This window comes from Scomber japonicus, chromosome 16 (assembly GCF_027409825.1).
Source record: "Scomber japonicus isolate fScoJap1 chromosome 16, fScoJap1.pri, whole genome shotgun sequence".
NCBI lineage: Eukaryota > Metazoa > Chordata > Actinopteri > Scombriformes > Scombridae > Scomber > Scomber japonicus.
The window spans coordinates 17,997,862-18,021,293 of NC_070593.1; the positions used below are offsets into that span (position 1 = coordinate 17,997,862).

The window sequence follows — 23,432 nt, forward strand, 5'->3', positions numbered from 1 at the left end:
AAGTTAGGGGGTTTTAGCATCCTGGGAGAGTTTCCATTACTCTACATGTAAAAATCCCCACCATTTTTAAGACTGATTCCACTATTGTTAGACCCAGAGGGCTATGAAATACCATTTAGACCTTCATGTTGGAAAATATAACTTACATCATTTATTTTTATTTTACAGGAGTGTAATTTGATTAAAAACTTCCTAGACAGTTTCCTGGGAAAAACTATGTAATCTGGTATTAATTTAGGTTTATGTGTTTTACACAAACCATCAGTCTTTCCGCAAGATGAGAACAAGAGTTCACCGTCTGACAAACCTCACAACACGAGTGCCAAACTCAGAGAATTGAATCCCAAATACAAATACTTGACAAAATGATTATAGGATGTAGTCAAGATAAAAGACTCACAAAAGGGACATCAGTGTGGTGACTCTATAGGTCAAAATGGAGTGATAAAGTGAATCAAATGTTTGATTATAATTATTGGGGGAATAAAGAATAAAGATTCAGAGTCATTTTAATTGAGGATTTGGGGTTGTTTTTGTTTACAAGCAATTTTTGGTTTTTGAAGAAATTTCCTGCAGAAGAATTTAGAAAATAATAATTTAGAGATTCTTTTCTGAAGAAGGAGTTTGAGGCCTTTGTCTGATGACTAATATATCTAAAATCCTGGTTATGTCACTGGCAGTTTAAATAATATGCAACTAGTATAAATATTGAGTCGATGCCGCTGGAAAATATATTTTTCCCAACTGTCCACTACAGGAAATAAAACAATAATAATACACTACTATGAGCAGCACATGAACATTATATTACGTTTACAGTCATATGGGTAGTTGAAATAATGATTTTCACCAGTAATTTATCAGCTTGTCGCAGGAATATAATGATGGTGAAATGTAAATGTGTTATGAGCATGATAGCAGACTTATCTGCATGAGCATGACGTTATAGTGGCTCAGCGAGGCGGAGGGATGGAGAGCTCTGATTGGCTTGACAGCGAGGGCGGAAGTGCGTCTGGTGTCCCAGCTGTGCTGAAAACAAAACAAGACAGGCTGCGACTGGTGAGTGCAGAAAACACAATGGACTCTCTGCCTATCATTACCGCTGATATCATTAAAGTAGCTGCTGTGGCTCGTATGTACACGGTGTTTCTTATGAAATGCTGTTTAACGGTGTGTGTGTCGCTGATAGTTGACAGTAGAGAGAAGTGAGGAGTGAGGCTGTCCTTGTGCTGAGCTCACGTGTGAGATGTTGTTATGTAACAGAGCAGAGAGCAGAGCAGAGCATGCACACAGCTCAGCTCAGCCTGCCTCTGCTCTGTGTTGTGATGTCCTACAGCTGCACACAAGTCGCTTTCTTTGCTGTTGTAAAGACGCTGGGAGTGTTTGGTGGCTGCTGCTGATGTGCACACGTTCAAACAAGCAGACCATTTTAATAACGTTGCAATCAAACAAGGGGAGCGAGACAGTTTCACAGTGTGGATGGTGGTCCTCCAAATTTTGACGCTGCTAGACTTCAAATAACAATCACCAAGCTCAAAAGAGAGAAAGCTCAAAAGAGAGTCAATCTACTTTGATATTTCTTGGTGATTATTGTGTGGTTGGTGTACAGTACCTTGACTCACGTCTACAGAGTAGTGGTTCTCAAATACCCCTTTTCCACCAAAGCAGTTCCAGTGCTGGTTCTGGGCTAGTGCTTAATTTGGAACCGGTTTTCCTGTTTCGATGACAAAGTGGGGTCATGACAGAATGTATGACTTTTTTTTGGTCATGATCATCGTAGACTTTCTGTATCCTAATAAAACATCTAAAAGCAAAAATCTTGTATGATGTGGGTCTATGGTGTAATTAATGTCAGTTATGGGGTCCTTGACGTAAAAAAGTTTAAGAACCACTGCAACAGAGGACCGGCCAAATGTAGCTGGAGGTGATTTCAGATCACAATACAGAGATTCTTGCTAGATTGGACAATTGTGTACCAGTGTTCAACAGTTATGCAGACAGAAGGTAGAAGAACAGAAATAAACACTACTGACCCAATTCTAAACATGTCATTGTCACTGTTTTGTCAACGTACAGATGAATGGACTAATAACTGTGGCAATATTTTTTTTATCCACCATCGTCCATAATGTTTGACTGTTTGTCTTCACATCACTCAAGTTTCCTCTGTTGTGTCTTTGGTTTCCAGCATCATGATGGATGAGCTGGTGCAGGACCTGGTGTCTGCACTGGAGCAGACCTCGGAGCAGAGTAAACTGGGGGAGCTGTGGGAGGAAATGGTTCTGAGTCCACTGCATCAGCGCAGGCAGATCCGCAGACGCAGAGGCCGCAAGCGCCATCATCGCGATTCCTCCCTCTACCCGCTGGAGCACAGACGCTGCTGGATTGAGGCCTCAGAGTCCAGCTTGGACGAGGCTTCTAAAAACTACAGGGGGAGCACTCGCTCAGCCTTCACAGCCTCTGTGGCCAACTGCAGTGACTCTGATGATATGACTGCAAACAACCAGTGGCACTCCCTCATGAGAGGAGGCCCGACCAGGACTAGGCAGCCCTCCTGGCCGGAGTCTGACTCCTTCACTGAGAATAATCCGGGGCGGCCACTCAGGAGGCGGAAGAAGGTCAAACGTATGACCTCAGATGTCACGGTCAGGTTACAGCAGAAGTTAAAGGTTTCTGGTGTGGATGGAAAACAGAGGCACAGGCCGTCTAGGATGCAGCATCTTTCAGGGTCGAAGAATAGGTCTGGTGGTTGGGTGGGAGCAGACAGGCAGACTGAAGGAGCCAGGCTGATGGGAAAGGAGTGCTGGAAGAGGAAGATCACACTGGAGGCCAAGGAACACAGAGATGGTGCAGATGAGAACATGTCTGAGGGGTAATGTTATATTCACACTGAAAATAGCATTTTGTTTTCCTTTTTTTGTTTGAATCAAACCTAACCTTTCATTCATTATATTACTGTTTCACAGTTAGGCCTTTAAGCAAAGATGCAGTCCACATCTGACATTTATTTAGGGTTCTATTAAAAGTTTTAGGTCCACTGTTTGTAAAAAATTAAGCAACTCCAGATTTTAAAATTTACAGTTTTGCAACAAGCCAAATGTTAACCCTGTCATTGTTTAAAGAGTCAAGATTAAAATCATTCTGAAAGATGTGCTCAAAACTCTAAAAGCCCCTTTTACCCTTTAAATTGAAAGTTACTAAGGCAGTTAAACCCATAATATAAAAGTCATGAGCATAACTACTATCTGACTGAAGCAATTAAACAAGGCGACATTTAAGATGATCTATACTGCCTGTCTTCATCTAGCCAGTTGTCAATATTAGATGTCCTCAACTAAACCAAAAAAATGTATCACAATCAGGCCACTCCACTTTAAAGTATTGAGTTGACATTAAAAATGAATGATATAGTCTCTTCATCCTCATCTCCTATAGCTGGTATGATCACCAGGGAGGGATCTTTGATAGTTATGCCTCCGGGCATCTGCCAGCTCATTATTTCCTTTCGAGAAATATTGTCACAAATAAACACGTGACTTGGTGTGGTATTGATTTGTTTTGAAATGAATTCCTGTCTTGGGCTGGGTAATTAAAGCTGTGCCTGTCCCAGTATCCCAGAGTGCACCCTCTTGTGTGCATTTTATTTAGGAAAACTAAATGTGGCGGTAACTGGCAGCAGAGAGAGAGGTACGTTGTTGTACAGTGTTATAAAATGATAATCTGGACAATTATAAACTGCCACCTTGTCCTAGTGAGTGTTTGCTGGTATAAAGGGCTGCGTCTAATAATTATTTACAGTGTTTTTTAGATTGCTCAATTAATCATTTGGTCTTGTAAATGCCAGCATTTCCTCGTGTAGATGATGGATAAGCAAATATGTTGCTGGTCAGATGTGTTTCTTTATAAAATTGCTTAATGCTAAATCAGTTACACCATTTTTTAACGGAAGTCCCTGTGCTCCTGCACAATGCATTTCCTTTGATGAGCTCATTATATGTCGATCATGTAACAAAAGAAAAAAGAAAAAGTGAGACAGAGACATTTGTGGTAACCGGTAATGGGACAGACAGAAGGCTTTACATCTTCTGGTTTAATTTGTGCTGACCTCCCTAGCCCCTAAACGGTACTTGTTTTCTTACTTTATGGAAAAATCAATAGCCGTCCTGACAGAAAACAGCTCCGGAGAAGAAATAAATGGGAACAGCATGGCACGCTGTCAATCATTTCTCACTTACACAACGCCAACGCTCTTGATTGCTGCTCAGTAGACTGCCACAGTGTACTGAGGGCTGAACAATCTAATGGTTAAGCCCTGGCGGAGGCAAAGGATATGAAAAAATGGCAGTAGTGATGAGTGGTTGACAGTGGTACAACAGCAATATTTATAATCCGAGAGTGTACGGTCCACTTGATGTCAGGCACAGATGCCATTGTGAAAATGTCTTTTGAAGCACTCAGATTTCTTTGGTCCCCGTTCATTCCATTAACCTTTTTCATATGGAGTGTCTGGTCTCTTAAAACGTGCCTCTCCTCAAGGTCACTCTTCTTATGTGCATACTGAGCAGAGCTTTGCCTTCAGCCACCCAAGTGCAAGCGGAGCAGATGTTGGCAGCTCCAGTTGGAGTCCACATCCTTGATTAGGCCTGGCCCAGCCTGCTGGCAGTGAGGCCACCTGGCACCCAGGCTGGCCCAGCAAGCAGGCTTCACCTGTGGGTAGACGGCATCATGGGCTTAGCCTCCATCTCCTGCTGTGTACAGTTACCAGTGAAGTTGACTTCCGACCCCACCACTGTAGAAAAACAACGCCATTGTGCTTGCTTTTCTCAGCCTTATCGTGCTGTAATTCATATTTTGAAAACTCTACGAGGAGTTTTTGGGAAAGCTGTGCGCCATTTGCTGAAGTTAATTTTCATAAATCTCTGAGACTAATCCAATTACTGCAGCTCAGGGAGGGTGGGATAACCTTATAATCAGACACCCATGGAAGAGGGCATGGATTTGGGTTGGAGCGGCTTGTTTGAAGAGCCCACAGATCCATTGTTATCAGCGCTTTGCCCCCCTCTGTCTCTGCCTCTTCTTTATTCCTCTGCAGAATGAGCCCGGGCTCAATAAATGGCGGCTAGCCTGTAATCTCTGTGCAAACTGGTCTGCCTCTCCCAGGAGTTGAGGATTATATCCTAATGATTAGTGCTCATCTGGATACTGTGTTTTGCTTCACCTCTTTGGCTTGTGTAGAAACAATAGGACCATGGGGGGAGTTAAGTTCAGCACCAGAACACTGAAATGCAGTTTTTGTTTTTGCCCTTGCCTTTGTCTCACCATGGACATATGGTGTTTTATCTAATTAAGACTTATTTGTTTTTATGGAACCTAATCCGCAATTGAATATCTTATTTTTGAACTGGGGGGAAGTGCTGTTGTGCAGAAGGCTGTGCTTGCTGCAGTCAGTGTGGTCTAAGCAAACACTGGAATGATGTCCTTCGACGTCTGTGTGTGTGTGACATCGACCAAGTTTGTCAGCTTTTCTTGCCAAAGGTCACTGCCAAAGAAAGAAGAGGTGTTTCTGTAGGTCTTGAGAAAAATGGGCGTATCAATTATTCATTGCATTAATTAGGCAGTACTTAATGGAAACGGTCTCACATTGGCCCTGCACTGCTCCAAGCAACATCACATTACACCTTTAATACGGATAAATACTTAATGGGTGTCTCTAATTAATTGTTTATACTTGTGACTCTTTTTCAGACTTTGCACAAAATCCCTCCAATAAGAAGCAAACACATTTTTCAACAAGTAAATGGAGGACGACACTGTGCTGCTAGAAATAGTTAAAAGTCAGCATCTTAAAAAAAAAAAAGGCACTGCTGATGCAACACCAAACTCTTCCACTTTTCAAAGGGGGAAAGGTTGTCGATCGAAGCATGAAACCAAAACTGTAATTTCTTATTGTAGAGCTTGTGTCCTCTACTGATGATGGAACGCTGTGTGCTCCAGATGCCAGCCGATGTGTCCAGAAGTGGGGTGCAGCTGAGCAGAGGCCTGGGGAATCAGTCTGGAGAGTCAGGGCTGAAGGGATGGGATGGGGGTGGAGGGTGGAGAGGACGGTCCAGGAATGCTCTGCTAGGCCAGACATCTTCCAGATTCCCCGGAGAGGCCTGCTCCCTCTCACATCTGCTTCTTGTGGATGCTAAGGGAGATGATGCAGGACCATCTGGACAGGAAGATGTACAGGCTGGAGGAACGTTTCTCTGATCCTCCCGTCACTGGCAGGCGTCTGCAATATGGCAAAGCACCATATCAGCGCAGATCTGACCCTCCAGCCTCTGGTGTGAGCAAGGTCAGAGATGACAAACAGGAAGCAAAATGCAAGGCAATAAGTGTCAGAATCCCTCTCTTTCATAAAGTAGTTTGAATGGCAGTTCATTTCATTTAGAATATGAGCCTGTCATTAATTAATATACTGTTATTGGTAACAAATGTCATGAAAATACCAATATTTAAAGACATCCGTAATCTCCCTGCCCCTCACCCATTTGTTCCTGCCTAAGATGTATATTTAAAAATAGGAAACAAATTTAAAAAGGCTTCTGCAGTTTTAAGGAATTGTTACTGTCAAACTAATTGAGTGCATTTGTTGGGAACTACTTTCACCTCTAGATTAATACATATTAGTGAGTATTTATAGCAGTATGTAGGATTGACTCAGATAAACTGTAGTGCTCATGCTCATAATAATGAAGGAATGAATGTAACTAGTTGAAAACATCTGCATGTTACATTTCTTAATTTCTTAAGTAAGCAATGGCAGCTGTGTGACAACTCTGTTTACTTTTATTAAGAAAAACCCTTTCTTGCTTCTTGTTCCTTCCTATCCTCTAACCCCCCCATAATCCCCCTCCATGACCTTGGAGTGTCTGGAGGTCCCAGTCCAAGTTGGCTGAGGTGTGAAATACGCAGAGATGTGGTCTGGGGTAGCAGAGGGGGGGACAGAGGGTGTGGTGGGAATGTACCAGGGGTTGCCTGGGGGTGTGGAGAGGAGAAGCAACGTAGCAGTGTAGGCAGTGTGCAGTCACAGCCCACACAGCAGATGTTGGCCAGTTGTTGTGTGTGGAAGCAGCACGTCTGTGGGTCGCTCTGTGTGTGGGGCACACCCAGAGGGAGGGGCGGGCAGGGGGAATGTGTTTCGCTCTCCTGTCATCCTCCACAACGCAGGCCAGATTAGATTGGAGCTGACAGCGGAGGATATTCAATTAGATTGTGCATGTCACTCAGTGCCTTCGATCAGAGTCTCTCCTCATGCTTTTGTGTTTGCTATCCCAACAAGGGAGAACACAGCACGCTCTGTCTTTTTGTGTCATTTCCATTTATGTCGACCTCTAGCTCCGGACTTCTTCATTATTTTTATTAGTGAATGTTACATGTTAAATATTGACATTACAGGGGCATGTACATTTTTGATTCACATTGTTCACTTTTCAGATGCTATAACATTGTCTGACCTAAGAACCCATAAGGTTTGAGATTACAAATCAGAACAGCCTTCTCCAAACCCCAAAATGTCATTGATATTAAAGAAACAGTTCAGCAGCAATAATTCACCTGATATTTTTCATCTTTTCTTTGCAGTGAAACCAGCAGTACATGCAGCAGTGACCCTGGCCTTTTCACCAATGATGAGGGGAGGCAAGGTATTTAAAAAGAAATACTTTTAGTGAGCAGCAGCTTCATCACTTTCTGCAATTAAGAGTAGTAAGCAATTGATTTGATTTTCAGTATCAGCACCTAACAGAAGAACCATTTTTACTTGTGTAAAAAAAAGAGAATGGGGAGTTGTCACATTTGGACATTACCCCACTCAACTCTGAGGGAATGCTGGGGCTACAGAGGGAGGTTTCGATACAATGGACCGGTTGCTGGGCACCCAGGCGACTCTAATAAGACGTTGTCATGTCGTGTTAATGAGCGCTGAAGCCTTTGCTAATCTCATTAGCCGTGGTGGGGCCAGACGGCCTCTGATTTAACAGTTGTCACTACACCTTGACTGTGAGAGGCATGGTTCCTGCGTGCGCTTTGCTGACTGACAGGTCTGAGAAGGGGCTCAATGTCTAGGGACTATACTGGTGTTGTCTATTAGGGTGTCGTTAAAGGAATTATTTAGCCTAAAATGAAAATGGACCCCCAGCCACTCCTGCGGTTATATCTCAGCCTTTTACCATCTCAAATGCATAGATATAATGTTAATCGTATGTCTCCAAATTGCTCATATAGCATTATACAAATGTTTTGTAGCCATTTAATTATTTAACTCCCATCTCCGATCTTATTCTGGTAAACTTTTAGTGTTTTTGGTTGCAGCACCATTGCACAATTTTAAATGTAACGTATTTAGAAAAGCATGTTTGGCAGAAACTGAATTCGCTGGTTGCAGGTGTCACATGCTCACCAATGCAACATCTTTCCTGTCCTTGTGCGTAGGTGATGACGAGCAGAGTGACTGGTTCTTTGAGGGGGACTGTGGAGTCGGGTCAGGTGTGGCCAGCCTGCTGCCCAGCTGGGATTCAGACAATCAGCTCTCCCTCGAGGATAATCGCCCATCTCCTACCTTCCTTCAACCTGCACGGCCCTCACAGAGAGGTTGTGGCTTATGATTTAGTGTTTTTGACACAGTCTTATCAAAAGTGGGCTTGGAGAGACTAGTGCTTGCTTTTTTTATCTTGTGGGAAGGACTACTGCAATGACCCTCTCTCTGGTCTTTCTTACAAGAGTGTTCAAATCGCTGCTGCCAGATGTTTGACTTTCTGCATAAAATTTGCTACAGTATATACTTTGAATAAAGTTTTTCTTTGGATTTTCCTATGTATTGTGTAAGCAATAATAATCTTTTCTCACCATGTTTCAGCACAGGAAGATAAATGTCATATTTTGTACTGTTGCAGGGTATCATTCGCGTCTTAAACGCCTGCCTGGCACCGCTGCCTGCTGCATCAGGAAGGATAGGAGGAGGCCTCCCAGCAAGGTTAAAGCAAACTGGCACCTTCCTCTTCAGTAAGACTTACAATTACTGAAAACCAGTTTTTATGTTATTTGTTTCTCACTGTGAATCTTTGATTTGTGTTTTACAGGGCAACCGCATGCCAGTGTTCGTAGAGAGACTGAGACACTTTTCTCATGATCCTTACCAGAGAGAGTAAGATATACACTTTCAAACTCTTTTCTTGCAAAACTCATTTATCTTTGTGGTATTAGATGCACCTGTCTCTATCATTATTTTAAATCCAGTGATTTTACTTTGATCATCCCCTTTCAGCTTTTGGCTGCCTCCTGTTGGAAAACGAGACCGAAGCCAAGTATGTCACATTAAACATTTTTTCCAAACTTTATGATCTTTTTTGGCCCCAATTTTTTAAAACTATACCTGTGAGTCTCTAATCTAAATGTTATTGATACTTTCAATTTCCAGTTGAACCCTCTGTGCGCATTACCAGTGCGTCCCATTGACATGGTGTCAGAGAGCCCCCGTCTCAGATGTTCCACCTCAGTCTGCAGAAACAGGTAGTTGATGCCACGTTAAATAACGCAACCTCTCAAGGGCCTGTCGGACACACACTTCAGCCTTTGCCATTAAAGCTCAATATATTGATGGACAAGTGTATGGCTAACTCACTTAAAAGAATCAGAGAGCATAGGTCACTGTTAACTAGAGTAATCCATGTTAAGATGATGTCTCAGTGACATGTGTGTGTTTGTGTGTGGGCGGGTACATTCAGTTGGTGGTTGACTGTTCTCTGTCAAAATGAGATTAAGCTGCAAAGGAGGGAAAAATACACCTGAGTTCAAGCCAAAGTCATCTAAATCTGCCACAATCTGACACATATGCATACATACAGAATATTATAAATACATATCCATTCAATCCTGGTCTAAAGTCTGAGCTGAATTGACAATAGACAGCTGCAGAAGTAATACTTGGATGCAGCAGCACTTCAGTTTAATAGTTTTCAAGGTCAGTGTTACCAAATAGAGAAATATGATGTGTGGACGTAGTTGTAATGCAGATTTAAATCCTGGCATTTCTGGGACTGCAAAAAAAAAAAAACAGTTGAAAAAACAGTTTATCCAAAAGATGTTTGTCAAAGCATCTCATGGCTCCCGGTCATCCCTGCAACTGTTGGATCTACATGGGGGACTGTTGAGAAGCCAAGCAGCCCCCTTGGCCTCAAGACTGTGGGACTTCTCATTGTATTGTTCCTACTCTGCCTATTTATGGTGCATTCTTAATTTTTGTTTCACACACACTCACTTTTTTCAGCCTCTCTCTTGGGTTATTTCACAGAGCGCTCCGGCACTCCTTGATGAGGGGCAAAAACACGACTGCTATGAAAAGCCCCCGACTTCTTAGGGCTTTCTTTTCTAAACTGGCCCTTTCTTCTCCACCTGAAAGGTTCCTTCAGATTCCAGTTTGAGGCATTGTGAATACTAATTTCTCTCTATTAAAAAGCCCTCATATCCATGCCATGCTCTCATTTGAATGGCGGACTCAGGGGAGACCTCTTAATTCCTTTATAGTGGGATTCAAGACCCTTCACTTCAAAAAGTATAAATCATACTCCCAAATGAATGAGGGAGAGAGGGGGGATTGACGAGAGGGGCTTCTGATGTGTCCCGTTGGACGGCACGAGCTGAATCTATCTCCCCAAGCTACTCAAATCCACTCTCCAGTGAGATGGCTCCTCTGTCCTTGTGACCCAGCTCCGCACACACGGCACCCGTTCACTTCCTTTCACTTCACATCTGAAACTCTCTACACAAACATGACAACAATTCTTTCACCGCATGACAATGATGTGCAATACTGTAATTGCTGATGCCTGCTTTAACAAACTTTAAACTTGTCTTCTCTTGATTTAACTTCACTCTATTTTCATTTTTTTTGAACATCTTATGATCGATTTTTTTAGCCCTGAGCTCCCATACATCTGACTTTTCTTTGTTTTCAAACACCCTTGAGAGAAAAGTGTTTTCTCTCTGGGTAGAGCGTAAGCATTAATCTTGTACTGCGGCCAGGTTGAAATGATACTGTATTAATAAAAGCTGTCATCTCCCATTTGGCACGAGTTGACGCCGACAATCAGATATTTGATGTTAAGTGATACAGGCTGTATGAGGTTGCATGCTGTTTATCCTGGTCTCGGAGTGCGATTGGGCGCCATGCTTTGTGGGATTTGGCCGTAATGCTTGGGGCTGGTGGCCATGTTAAAATGCATAACCGCCTCCCACCTGAGCGAGGCAGCAGCAGCTTCTATCTATTGACTTATTTATTTCTAAATGACACTTGCGCTGTGAGATAAATCATAGTCTTACGCCACTCCCTTCCCAGTTTTCATTTTAATTGTGAGATCTTGGTGTCAGCAGTTAGTATATTGGTGTGAGTGGCCTATTGATTATTGATTTGGAGCTATTGATTATGTTCCCTGGAGACCCTAATCCTTTCTGATTCATTTGAATACCTCTATTAATCTTGAGATCCTGCTCACACCTGAAGCGCCATGTACCCTAATGAAAATAGATAGCCATTTTGTAACTGCACCACCTCACTCCTCTTTTGATTTATTATTTTTTAATTGATATATTTGCTTTTGGATGTGGGCACCAAAATTACAATTGACCCTGTGTCAGTGCTGTTTCACTCTGTACCCTAAGGGACAACACTGCATTTATAAGTGTCTCATATGACCTGAAAAAATCTATCTTGGAGACTTTTTCTTCAGTGTCCTTGTGTCTTTGATAAGATTTAGTTGTTGTTTGCCGTTTTCATTACATATTGCTTGTTTTTCCTTCGTTCATTGCGTCTAAGTCAATCTCTGTTTTCTCATCACAGTTTCAGTATATTTAGGCACAAAACAACTGGCCAACATCTGTCATGCTGATAAAGTAGCAGATGTTAAATAATAAAAGCAGTGTTGTGCATTTTTTACCAGTTCTTTCAGTTTTACACCGAGCCATGTAACATGCTTATAAAAAGCCTTTGGGTTCCGCTCTGAGATGAATAGCAGTGTTTTGACTTGGTTAATGAGCCAGCTGATGGTATTCTCATGTTTGATTAGCATTGTGCTGAGTGTCTCAGTGGGCTCCCGGCGGCCCTGGAGCAGCTCTGCCTCTCAGCTCTCGGCAGCAGGGGAGGGCCCTCACCTCCCTCCAGGCTGCAGGGGCCCCGGAGTCCCTCGGCCTAGGTGTAATGAGGGGAGAGATGGAGGGATGGACCTCCACACATTAAGACCAAATGCATCAGGGTATTACTTTTAATACCGCAGGCGTGCCTCGTGAAATAATGCGACAACGTTTAAACGGGGATCGATTTTGGAATTAAAAAGTTAGTTTGCAAAGATTTACTGTGAGGAGTTCAATGCCTGAGCTCTTTATCAGGGGCGCAAATGGCTGGTTATGTGCTGTCCGACAGAGGTACGATTGAGGGATCGATAGGCTCGTGATTTACTAACTGGAGTACAGGTAATCAATAAGTATAAAAGTAAATGAAATATGCATTACTGGGATTTTATTAGAGAGGGGTAGCAGGGAGAGAATAACGGTCAGGCCATTTATTTTTATATCTATTGATTATACAACATAGAGACTTCGCTCAAAGCGTGCCCCGCACAGCTCTCGACACCCCGTGCCTGCACACCCGTCATGTGATTTATGGGTGTTGAGGTCATGGAACATGCTGCCAGTTAAAAGGTTGCCCTGACGGGGCCTTATTGTAGCATGTGCATGTTAGGCTTGTGAGCTTTATGTAGCCTTCAGTCCTCGATGAGTCGAGCTGGTTAACAAGGAGTCTGCCTCTGCGTGCTCCTCTGTTGTTTTGCAGTCTGTCATTAATTCCATTTTTACAAGTCATGTTTATTGGCATTTTTAAAGCACACCATATTGTTCTTTAAATTCTCTCTAGGATGCAGTGTAGTTGCATATAAGAAAAAGCTTTAACGCAGCAATTCAGCTTGAATATTTTGCTCTACTGGAGGTTCCTCACACACTCCAGCTCCTGTCCCCCTCCTCCTGTGCACAAACATACACACTGCACCTATCGAATCACCTCCCACCCCCCTCACCAGTGATGGAACGGACCTTGTCTTTACATCTCTGAAGTCAGGGCTATTAAGCTGGTGGGGGGGCTTTTCCTATTTCAGAGCTCCTGACATATGACACAGGAGGCATAGAGCAGGTGTAATTTGTTTATGTGATCTCTGCAATGACTCAGCCACACACACCTCAGCACCTCAGCACCTCATTGAATATTCTCTCTGGTGAAAACACAGATTAATGAAGAAAAATTAATATTCACCTTACTGGCACTTAATGTAAACTGCAGTGTTTGCAGCTGTGTGGCGCTCGCGTTTATCGATTTCTTTTATATATTTTTTTACAAGAGAATGTGTGTATTGTGAGTGGGAGCTGCATCATCATATTTGTGAGTAACATTTGCTCTCTGTTTATGTGTCCCTCAGGCAGACTAATGTCACTCCGGGAATGTTATGCACAGGAGACATCGGGAGGAGGAGGAAAACAGAAGCTGTGTCTGTCACAACATCAGGTAACATACCAATGAATCCCTGGCCTCACTTTCATTATTACTGAAGGTGTTTTTACATATGAACCTGCTGATATACAGTTTACATTTCTCTAAGGAAGTGTTACATGTACCTTTCAGGAGGTGTTTGGCTTTGAGGTTTTAGATTTGCAATTATAGAAAAAATTACAGAATTCTTACTATTTTTTAACAGTAGTAAAGTTTATGTCAGTCTTGGTATCTGTTAGATTTAAAGCTTTCCATTTACAGCTGAAGAAGAGAAGTGTGATGTGGAGTTCACCCTATTGGAGGAGGCACTGAGCAGCAGGCGTTGTGTGTGTTTGAACCAGTGGAGCTGCCTTTTTTCATTAGACTGATGGCTCGGGGCCTTGTGTCTTTGCTGGATTGAAATCTGAATTGGTTTGTCCACCTTTTCTTCTGCGTCCCCTCTCCATGCTCCACTCCTGCAGCTGCTGTTTGTCATTTAAATAACAAATGCTGGTGGTTCGCTGATTTAGTGAGGGGTACAGGCCTCGGATGTGTATTAATATTGCCGCACAGTGCACTGTACCAGGGTCCATCATTCATTTGGATAAAAGAGGTGGAATTTAAAAACAGCCAATGCTTTATTTGGATACAGATTGCATCCATTTATTGCACTGAGTGATGGAACGGCCGGCAACTCTGTCCTTCACCTCCTCAGCGCTGCTGAACCGCTTCCCATAAAAGTAAAAAAGGATTCACCCCTGCCCCTTAAGGACCCCTCATATTCAACATGCGGGACTAGGGGCACCCTTCCATTTCTCATCAGTTTACAGACTCACAGTCTGCAGTAAAAGATGTAAGAGATTTGGAGAAACTAGATTTTAAACAAACATGAAAACTGATTCATTCTTCTTTGTTTTAATTAAGAGTAATATGTGCACAAAAAGAGCAAACTACAGTTATGGCAATGATCACAGTACATTATTGGAATAAATACAGAATATTGTGTAAATGTTTTACTATATATATAGATACTACAATGCACTATTAAAGGTTTTACTGTGTATGTTATGGAGTGAGTGACCAGAAGATGATCTGTTTCCTAAATTGCATAGAGGGAGTGTTCCTGATTGACTCATCCCCCTTCAGCCCTGTTCAGAGTGTTTTCCTGGTTCTTGAGTCTAGTGCCCCCTGTCCACCGTGATTTATCATGCATCCCATGTCATCCAATGTCAGTGTCTGCAGCTGCAACTGCTCTGTATAAATCTTTACTTTGGCAGCCTGCTGCGCCGTGTCTCTTCTCAGTAATCTCGCCACCGCCAGGAGATGCACATTCACTCTGACAAGCTCTCACACTCAGTGTGTGTACAAATTTTGGTTTGTTGCCATTCTGATACAAATGTGGACAGAGACAGAAATCACAGTCAGTGAGTTGTTGACTGGAGTTGTTTCCTGGTAAACATCTTGTTTGCATGGAAAGATTGTTGACTGCATTTAGTAGAATCTCCGTGTTGCTCTCACTGAACACGACAGCCAAGTCTTTGTTTGAGTTGGCCAGAGGAAGTGGATTGTTGTATGTGTTAGTGGTTGATTTGAAACTCTGTAATCAGGAGTGAAAATGGTCTGTGGCTGGAGGTGCCTTCCCGGGCTCCATGGGGAATTACTGAGGCGGTACCCAGCTGTTGCTTTGTCTTCTTTCTTTACCCTTTTAGCACTTCCACAGCAGTGCTGAAGCTGGTTGTGGGAAAAAACACACACACACACACAACAACTTATCAAGTCAGGTATCTGTTTGGATTAGATGACCACTCCATTTCTCAGCCTTAAATTGTTCATTTTCTACTTTTCTCACCACCATCAATTCTGCAATCCAACTCAATCCAACAACTCCTTACAAGATATAAAACAAAATTTGCCAGCTTTCTGCTACATCTTACTTGGTCGTATTAAAACTCAGATGTCATTTATTTGTTCATCGCTTAAGATGAATTCATTGGAGTGTTGACTGTAGTTTGTACAATGACAAATGTCAATATTTGTATTCTGGAAAATATCACCACGGTGCCCAGTGACCAAGAATGACAGTAAACACACTCTACACACTGTGCATTTTTTGGAGAATTATTTGTGCAGCAGAGATGAACCAGTAAGTGTAAAGATCCTGATGGATTTTAATAGCCTTGGCTGGTCTCACATGCAGACTAATTAATTATTGCAATGTTACTCCTCCCCTGCTGTCTCCTGTAATGCCCTTCATCTTTATCTCTGTAAAGGGATGATGGTAATAAACCTAAACTTATTCAGTGTACAACATTTTGGGAAGGGGTACGGCGGTTGGATTGAAATCCATTTAGACATTGATTGTTATTGAATGTTATCTCTGTGTGTTGAAAAGTACCACATGTGGGTGCCCATGTTGAGGCCAGCCCCTCGGTCAGCCCCGCTGCCTCTCCTTTCCTCTCTGTCTTCATGTGTCTCCTTGCCTGAGCAAGACGGCTGCGTGACAGATCACCTGCGTTGGAGGCCCGCCGTGTTCCTGCCCGGCGGTCCGGCCCCCTCTCATTAATGCCCAGGCTGGTGCGAGGGCCGTATGGCAGCACAAGACAAATAACGCTACCACTCAGCCATCACTTCTGCTGACAGAAATGCAGCCCACCGCACTATTTCGCCCTCTCCGGCTCCACTCCGCACCCTGCTCGCGTCCTTCAAAAAAAAAAAAAAAAAAAAAAAAAAATCCCCATCTCCTCCATCTCCACCTGCACCTGCTTGCGCTGCTCCACCAAACTTCCATGGTGGTTTTTGCTGTTGCTGGAGGCTGAGCTCAACACTGAAACCCACACAAGTTGACACACTTCAACCATTGTAATTGTTTTCTTTTTGGCTTGTTTTTCGTTTAGATGTTTTTAATAACTCAGTCTGTCAGGTGTGGCGCTCTTGGCTTGCTTGTGTGCAAACCTTCTCACCAGGGGGTCTGATTTGAATGTCCTTTTTTTCAATTGTGGAAATGGTGGTGGTGGTGGGTGGGTGTGTGTGTGTGTGTGTGTGTGTGTGTGTGTGTGTGTGTGTGTGTGTGTGTGTGTGTGTGTGTGTGTGTGTGTGTGTGTGTGTGCATGTGTGCATGAGTGAGAGAGAAGGAGAGAGAGGGAGGGAGAGAGAGAGGGAAACACAAAGGCTAATTATTAAAGAGCTATTCAGCCCTGTTCATTTAAGTGTGGGAATCAGCAAGCCCATTACTGTCAATGTGTAATTAGCTGATTAATAAACAGGGGGAAGGGGAGTGCTCCAGGAAGGCCTGTAATGATTGTTTTTAGAGAGCATCACATGAGAGCTTATTAAGATGGTAAGATGGTTCCATTCAACCTCCCATTATCACCCACAATAAATGCATGTACTGTAATTCCCACATTGACAGAAAACCTTTTCGTTATAATGTCTTCATTGACCTTGATGTAAAACTTGTTGAGTGCAGGTTTAGGTATTCAGAGTCTTTTATTTAAGCAGCTGATTATTCACTTTAATTGTTTTTTTATTTTCTTGAAGCCACAATAATAGTCAGAGACACTGCCATTTTAATGACTTCTTTAATGTGAATGCTACTGTATATGTTCTTTATCGACTTACATACACTGAATGGTGTACATTTACTTAAGTACTCAATTTCCTGCCACTTTATACTTCTACTGCACTACATTTAAGAGGGAAATTGAGAACGTTTTACTCCATTATATTTATTTGACAGCTACAGTTACTAGTTACCTTTCAGGTTAAAATTCTACATTAAAAAACATCTGATAAAAAAATCCAGAATACTGTTAAAGATGAAACCTGTTTAGTTTGTGATCCTTCAAATAAAATCTGGTTGAGGCACCTTCTCACATTTCAGATGTCAGATGTGTTAATAGAAAAAGCAAAGATTATAGAAAAAACTAAATAGTGAATGTAAATGGGTTGTTTTTTACATTCCTATAAGATCAATCATCTGAAGACCCTTCTGATTTATCTTGTGATTGTTTGAAGGGCCCTGACCCCTTTGGTTGGGAACTTCAGGACTATACTACTGAATTGTATATAAAGTAGATAAAACCAACACAATGATGCTACAGTAATAACAATTTCATAATGTAATAAAAAAGTATTTATAATCTGAAGTACTTCTGCTTTTGAAACTTTAAGTATATTTTGTTTCATAAGACACACATCTGTACTTATACTGAATTTTTAATGCAGGTCTTTTGCTTGTAATAGAGTATTTCTACATTGTTGTATTAATACTTTAATGTAAATAAAAGAAATGTTGGAAGCATTTCTTCCAACATGTTAAATGTGAGCCAGCCACTAGCTGGAATAGTGTGACTTTCCTTTAACTAGTGTGGCCTTAATTTAGATTGTAATATTCAAAATGTTTATGCAAATGTCTGTTTTCTTGATTATAATTTAAAAATGTGCATCTACTGTATAGCTTATCCTGAAAATAACCTTGACCCAGGACTGGAGTTAGTATCTGGTATGCCCTGTGCGTGGTAACACACTCACAGACTAATGTTCCCAGCCATTTGTGTGTATCTGTCAAATATGAAAGCCCCTGTATTTTGATCCAGGGCTTTGACTATGTTTAACCCAAGTGTTTTGTTGAACCTCAGCAATGGTTAGTCATCATTCCCTCAAGAAATATTAATCAATTATCTTGCCCGCCGGATCAGTTTGGGGAAGAAGTCATCTGGAAAGAGGCACAAGCAGATATAATGGGAACGAGCAAAAGCACATGCCAGCGAATGCTGTAATGCCTAATCCTTTGAGACAGCCCAGAGCCACAATGTCACTTCTAGTTCCCTTGTCCTCTGTTCTGGGACTGCTTCACAAATGTCTTGTGTGACCGCCGCTAACTTTTTTTTTGGGGTGGGGGGGATAAGGAAAGATTTATTTATCAACGTGAAGTAGAAAAGCAGGAAAGCATGTTAGTGAGCACAATTGTTTTAGAGTTCCTCTGTCTTCTGAGAAAATTGGCCCCAGTTCTCTTTTAGATATTTCCCCTCACTCCCAGAGACAAAAAGCTTTAAAGGTGAGCAAGATCAAGAGAAAGAGGATCGTTAAAAAGGAAGGTAGTCAGTGAAATGTGAACGTGTGATGAATGGAGTTAAAAACATACAGCTTCTTACACAGCATAACTGGAGGGGGGAAGTTAAGCCATAAGAGCAGCACAGATTGGCCTTTTAATAACCATGTCCACAAGTCATATGAGGCCAAATTGGATTTGGCTCACTTGACCAAAACCTCATTAATACTTAACCTATTAGAAGAGGATTGCTTCAAAGTTTTATTTCAATATACCTAAAACAGGGAGCGATCTAAGAGCCGTGGACTAAATTAAATTTTTCAGTCTGCCCATTGAAACACTCTAGGAAAATGTGATTTGTGTGTGTATTTTTTCTGTTTGTTCTCTTTGTTGTGTTACATGGACAGAATATGATATGTGCTTTCTTTTTTTCTACAGCCAACAACCCATTTCATAAGGATCACCAGAAAGAAGAGGCACAGGGAGCCAGTAACACCTCAACCCTAGAGGCTGTGGTGGCCTCAGGGGCATTGAATGCAGTAGGTTCACAGTCTCCTACTTCTGTGAAGCCTGAGAGTTTATCTTTCTCCCAGGGGGACCATGAGGACACCTGAACGAAGGATAAGCACGCCTGAGCCTGGAAGAACATAACGAAGGGAAAGCCTGAAAATATCAGCGCTAAAAGTCTTGCTGCACAAACTTTATGACAGAAAAAAAAACAAAGCACATCATTACTCCTCAAATCAGCATGTTACTGCTAGATCCAGTCTTTGTAGGTAGTATATTAAGCATGACAAATGTTAATGCAATCAAGCCTTGTTAAACCCTCCGCCATCTCCTCAAGTAAGAAGGTGGTTTCAAGAGGCTCCTTGTTTGACTCAAGACTCTGCAGCTCCTTCTGTTTCTACACACAGTCTCCAGGCCACCTGCTACCACACAATCTAACAATTACGTCCACTCATAGTAGCACAGCGTTTGTCAGCAGGAACACTGGGAGAGGATGGTCAGTCGAGGCTGGGTGGCCGATGAGGGGGGGGTGGTTCTCTGCTTTACGCCAGCCAACAATGGATGTGCAGCAGTGTGTACAGTCTCTAGCTCAGAAACAGGAGAGCATCAGAATGTTTAGCTACCACATGCTGCTACAAGGTTCAGAGAGGCGACCACCGCTAGAGAGCCACACAAAGTACAGGCCTCCTATTAGCATGGATTTGAAAAGCTACAGTTTTTACAAGGGTGCTCATTAGCACAACACAGAGGGAGGGCCGCCTCTGTTCTCTTCAGCTTACCTTCCATATTTAAATTTACCCAAACGTATTTAAGTTCAAGGCCAGCTGCAAACCTCTTTGAACAGACTGTTTTTCCAGCAGTGGTAGGTGAGTTGCTCCTGGAACTGTGCAGAGAGCCAACGAGAGCCAGCAGAGAGGAGTTGGAGGAGGTCTTGGAGACAGGAGAGGAGGGTCGTACATGGTATTTTCACCTACCCTTGGGGTATACATTTCCCCAGCTCCCTCTGCATCAGATGCATTATAAGATCAATGGCAGCATACAGTGAAATCAGACACAGCAGTTCTCACCAAACTGGTAAACAAGCACTGTTTTCAGAAAAATGTATTTTTATGTGGGAGTCAAGTGATGTATATTCTTCTTAACCTGAACCATGTGGGTGATGACTGTTGTAGTCTTTAAAAACTTAAACCTATACCTATAAGGGTATTTGACAGTGAAATGTAGACTTTAATTTAGAGTAATTTTTTCCCCCAGAAAAAAATAATCTGAAATCCTCCCAGCAGCAAAAGGAACAGGCATGCACTTTGTGTAATGACTACAAGATACCTTTTTAGTGAAATGAACTGGATTATCAGCCACATATCGCATGTCTTTGCAGACACTTTAAAGCCTTATTTAAGAGAATAGTCGCATTTAGTAGAATGAGATTTGCCAATTAACGTGAGTTATATGTCTGCAATAATCCGTCTGAGAAGGCTTTATGTGATCATGTTGGCCAGGGATGACATTTATAAATGCTGTGTGTGCACACTCGTCTAAATGGATGCCTCACACAAGACATCCTGCCACAGGAATCAGTCAAAGTGTTGAGGCTGAGCCACCACCGGCCCACCCCCCTCCACTGCTTCTGCTGCTGCAGCTTGACCAGGGAGTCCAGCCACCAATGGAGTCTTTACGGGTAACACTGTGCCAGGAATACACCCCTGATTGAGAACTGAGAATAGTACAGATTGAGGTTCGTAATTAGAAAAAAGAAGCTTCTGATAAATACCTTGATGGCTGCTTCAAGACATATGTCCCTGAACACACTGACAAGTATTGACTGTGTAGTGTTTTAAGGAGAGCTTCTGGCCATTGCCTTATCCGTCAGTCTGTGTTTTGGTGCCAAGGAATTGACAATAGGGGAAGATGTATCAGTTCACATATAGTGTCATTAGTATCAGGAGGGGAATACCTCACATGCCTCCATGGTAATTAGCAGTCACCATAACGACATCTTAGTCAGACCGTATGCCCCAAAATGAATTTCCAATGGCCAGGAAGTGGGGGAATGGCTTCCGTGCAGCCAGTCAATTGCCCTGTTACAGTTAAGGAATTCAGCAGGCTGGTACCACTCATATTTCATCCCAGGTAAAGATTACCTGTCAGGCCCATGGGAGATGTATTGATCTGTTTTCCTTTTTCTGCCAGCAATCACCTGACAAAGGCACCTAGGAGGCGAGTGAATGAGTGATGCCTGGTCTGTCTGCTCCACCGTGGTGGCTCCTAGTGTCCACTGGTGGGTGGAGGGGGGTGATGAGGAAGAGGTGAGATAATGCAGTCATAAACTCTGTTTGAACCTCCTCTGTATGCATGCAGGGCAGCCTCTTTGTCCCCCGGGTCACAGGTCAGCGGGGAATTTGCTTTTTCTGGGCTCCTTTCTTGTCAGCTGCGTTTGTTCTGCTGTGTAGTGTGTAGTGATGATAGAAACACATTCAAAATAAGACCTCTGGTTCCTGCTGACAAATGCATGTTGTGAGTCACGGTAGTTCAACTCACTTTGGATTTCAGAAGTGATCTGGTTTGATGTGGGCACCCCTCCCACAACGAAATCCAGCCTTGTGTGGTTTCAGGGTTTCCTGCAACTGTCAGAATGGTGATACTGCACTAGCAATGATCAATAACTTTTACATTATCTCATTTTTTCTTGGCAGCTAAACATATTTATATATTTGCCTTGTTCATTGAAATGTTGATGTTATCCATCAAGCCATGCATTTAAAGTGTTGCACTGTTCAAAATGTGTAGTATTTATGATGTGATGCATAATTATAGGTCCACTAATTGAGGATTTAGGTCTGAGGACATTAAATTCAATTTCATGATAGATAGTACGGTAGATATGTCTCTAATTTTTTTATTATCGTATTTTTTAATTTCATGTACAAGGATTTAAATATATCTCCCTGATATCAGGGCTCTTAGGCAGCTATCCACATTTGATACGTAGTACAAATAGCATCTTATCTCATGGGCTGTTATCTTTATATTTAATAGTAGTGAAGGCATGCCTAATTGCTTTGCAAATGATCTAAAGAGGATCACTCCTCGCTTAGAAAACCTGCACAGTGTCACTAGATGTTAGTGAGATATTTCAATTACAATGGTAAAACTTAATCAAACCTGCTGTGCAGTGTTTATGCATTTCTGTTTTTCTTGATCACTATGTTCTTGATCAAAATAACTGTCAGTATGAGGTGGACATGTTTGATTAGACTATTCCAGATAAGAAGCTGTTTTAAGAAACTGTTGTAGGTCTGTTAAAAATGCCATTTGTGTGTCTTCAAAAGGATTTTTGGAATTTTTAAAGAGGATGTATGTCTTGCCTATATGTCATATGTATGATGTAATGTAATGTATGTCATGAGTATTTATAGAAAAATGTGCAGTATCTATTTATTCCAAAAACTGAATTTGTGTGCAATAAATGAGTTTTGGTGATCTTGATTTTGGGGTAAAAGTTTTGTTTTGTATTTATATGTAAAACCTTTTTACTTATTTTGCCTTTTTTTGTTTTGTATTACATTTTAGAGACAGATCATAAACCAAAGTTTTGAACAAACTTTAACCCGATGACCCTGAATAAAAAAATGAAGGCATATGAAAGTTATTACAGTCACAATGTTGAGGGACATGAATGTATGGACCAAAGTTTATGGCTCTCTATGAAATATTTGTCTTGATAGACCTCAAAGTAGCACAAAGAAAGGGGGTAGTTCTGGCTTGTGTGTGGTGTCGTCAGAAGCAGAAGGGGCTCACGGTCGTAAACATCTAGTCACGTGTACTCTGAGATGGACGCGCAAGTCAGGAAATGACGTAAACGGACCGTATATGGTTTGTTATTTGTGTTATTACATTACGTGTTGGACTAAATACATGGACATATTGAGGAAAATATTTCGGTTTTATGGAAACGGATTTCATATTTCACAAGAATGGATACTCGGCGAGCTGTACAGAAAGTCCTGAGTCATAAGATGATCGTTGTGGATAAAGGGAAGACTTTGAAGGTATGTAGCATTATAGCTTTTCTTACTTAGCTCAGGGGCTAGCCGAGCTAATCGGTAATACTATTACGGCTGTGAGCAACCATATAAGTCGTGAGTGGTCTTGAATGTATCAGGACAATCTAAGCTTTCCAACAATGTACGGCATGAATATATATGTTTAAGGGTTGGTGTTTAAAACATCCAGAAGAACTTGTGGCTACCTCCTAACATCCGTCCCGTCCCGTAGACGGAACAGCGTGCGTTAAGTGGTTAATTTGGACAAAACAAGCAATTT

At 42.1% G+C, this 23,432-nt stretch overlaps 1 protein-coding gene across 1 annotated transcript; it reads left to right on the forward strand.

The window, feature by feature from the left end:
- The first annotated feature begins 1,019 nt into the window (after nucleotides 1–1,019).
- Nucleotides 1,020–22,595, forward strand: LOC128375494 (G patch domain-containing protein 2-like). The gene is made up of 10 exons (XM_053335856.1): nucleotides 1,020–1,059; nucleotides 2,189–2,872; nucleotides 7,627–7,688; nucleotides 8,476–8,634; nucleotides 8,937–9,016; nucleotides 9,123–9,187; nucleotides 9,308–9,347; nucleotides 9,461–9,552; nucleotides 13,503–13,588; nucleotides 19,041–22,595. Exons 2-10 carry the CDS (start codon nucleotides 2,193–2,195, stop codon nucleotides 19,214–19,216), a joined length of 1,440 nt encoding a protein of 479 aa, XP_053191831.1. The 5' UTR covers nucleotides 1,020–1,059; nucleotides 2,189–2,192; the 3' UTR covers nucleotides 19,217–22,595.
- Nucleotides 22,596–23,432: the final 837 nt, after the last annotated feature.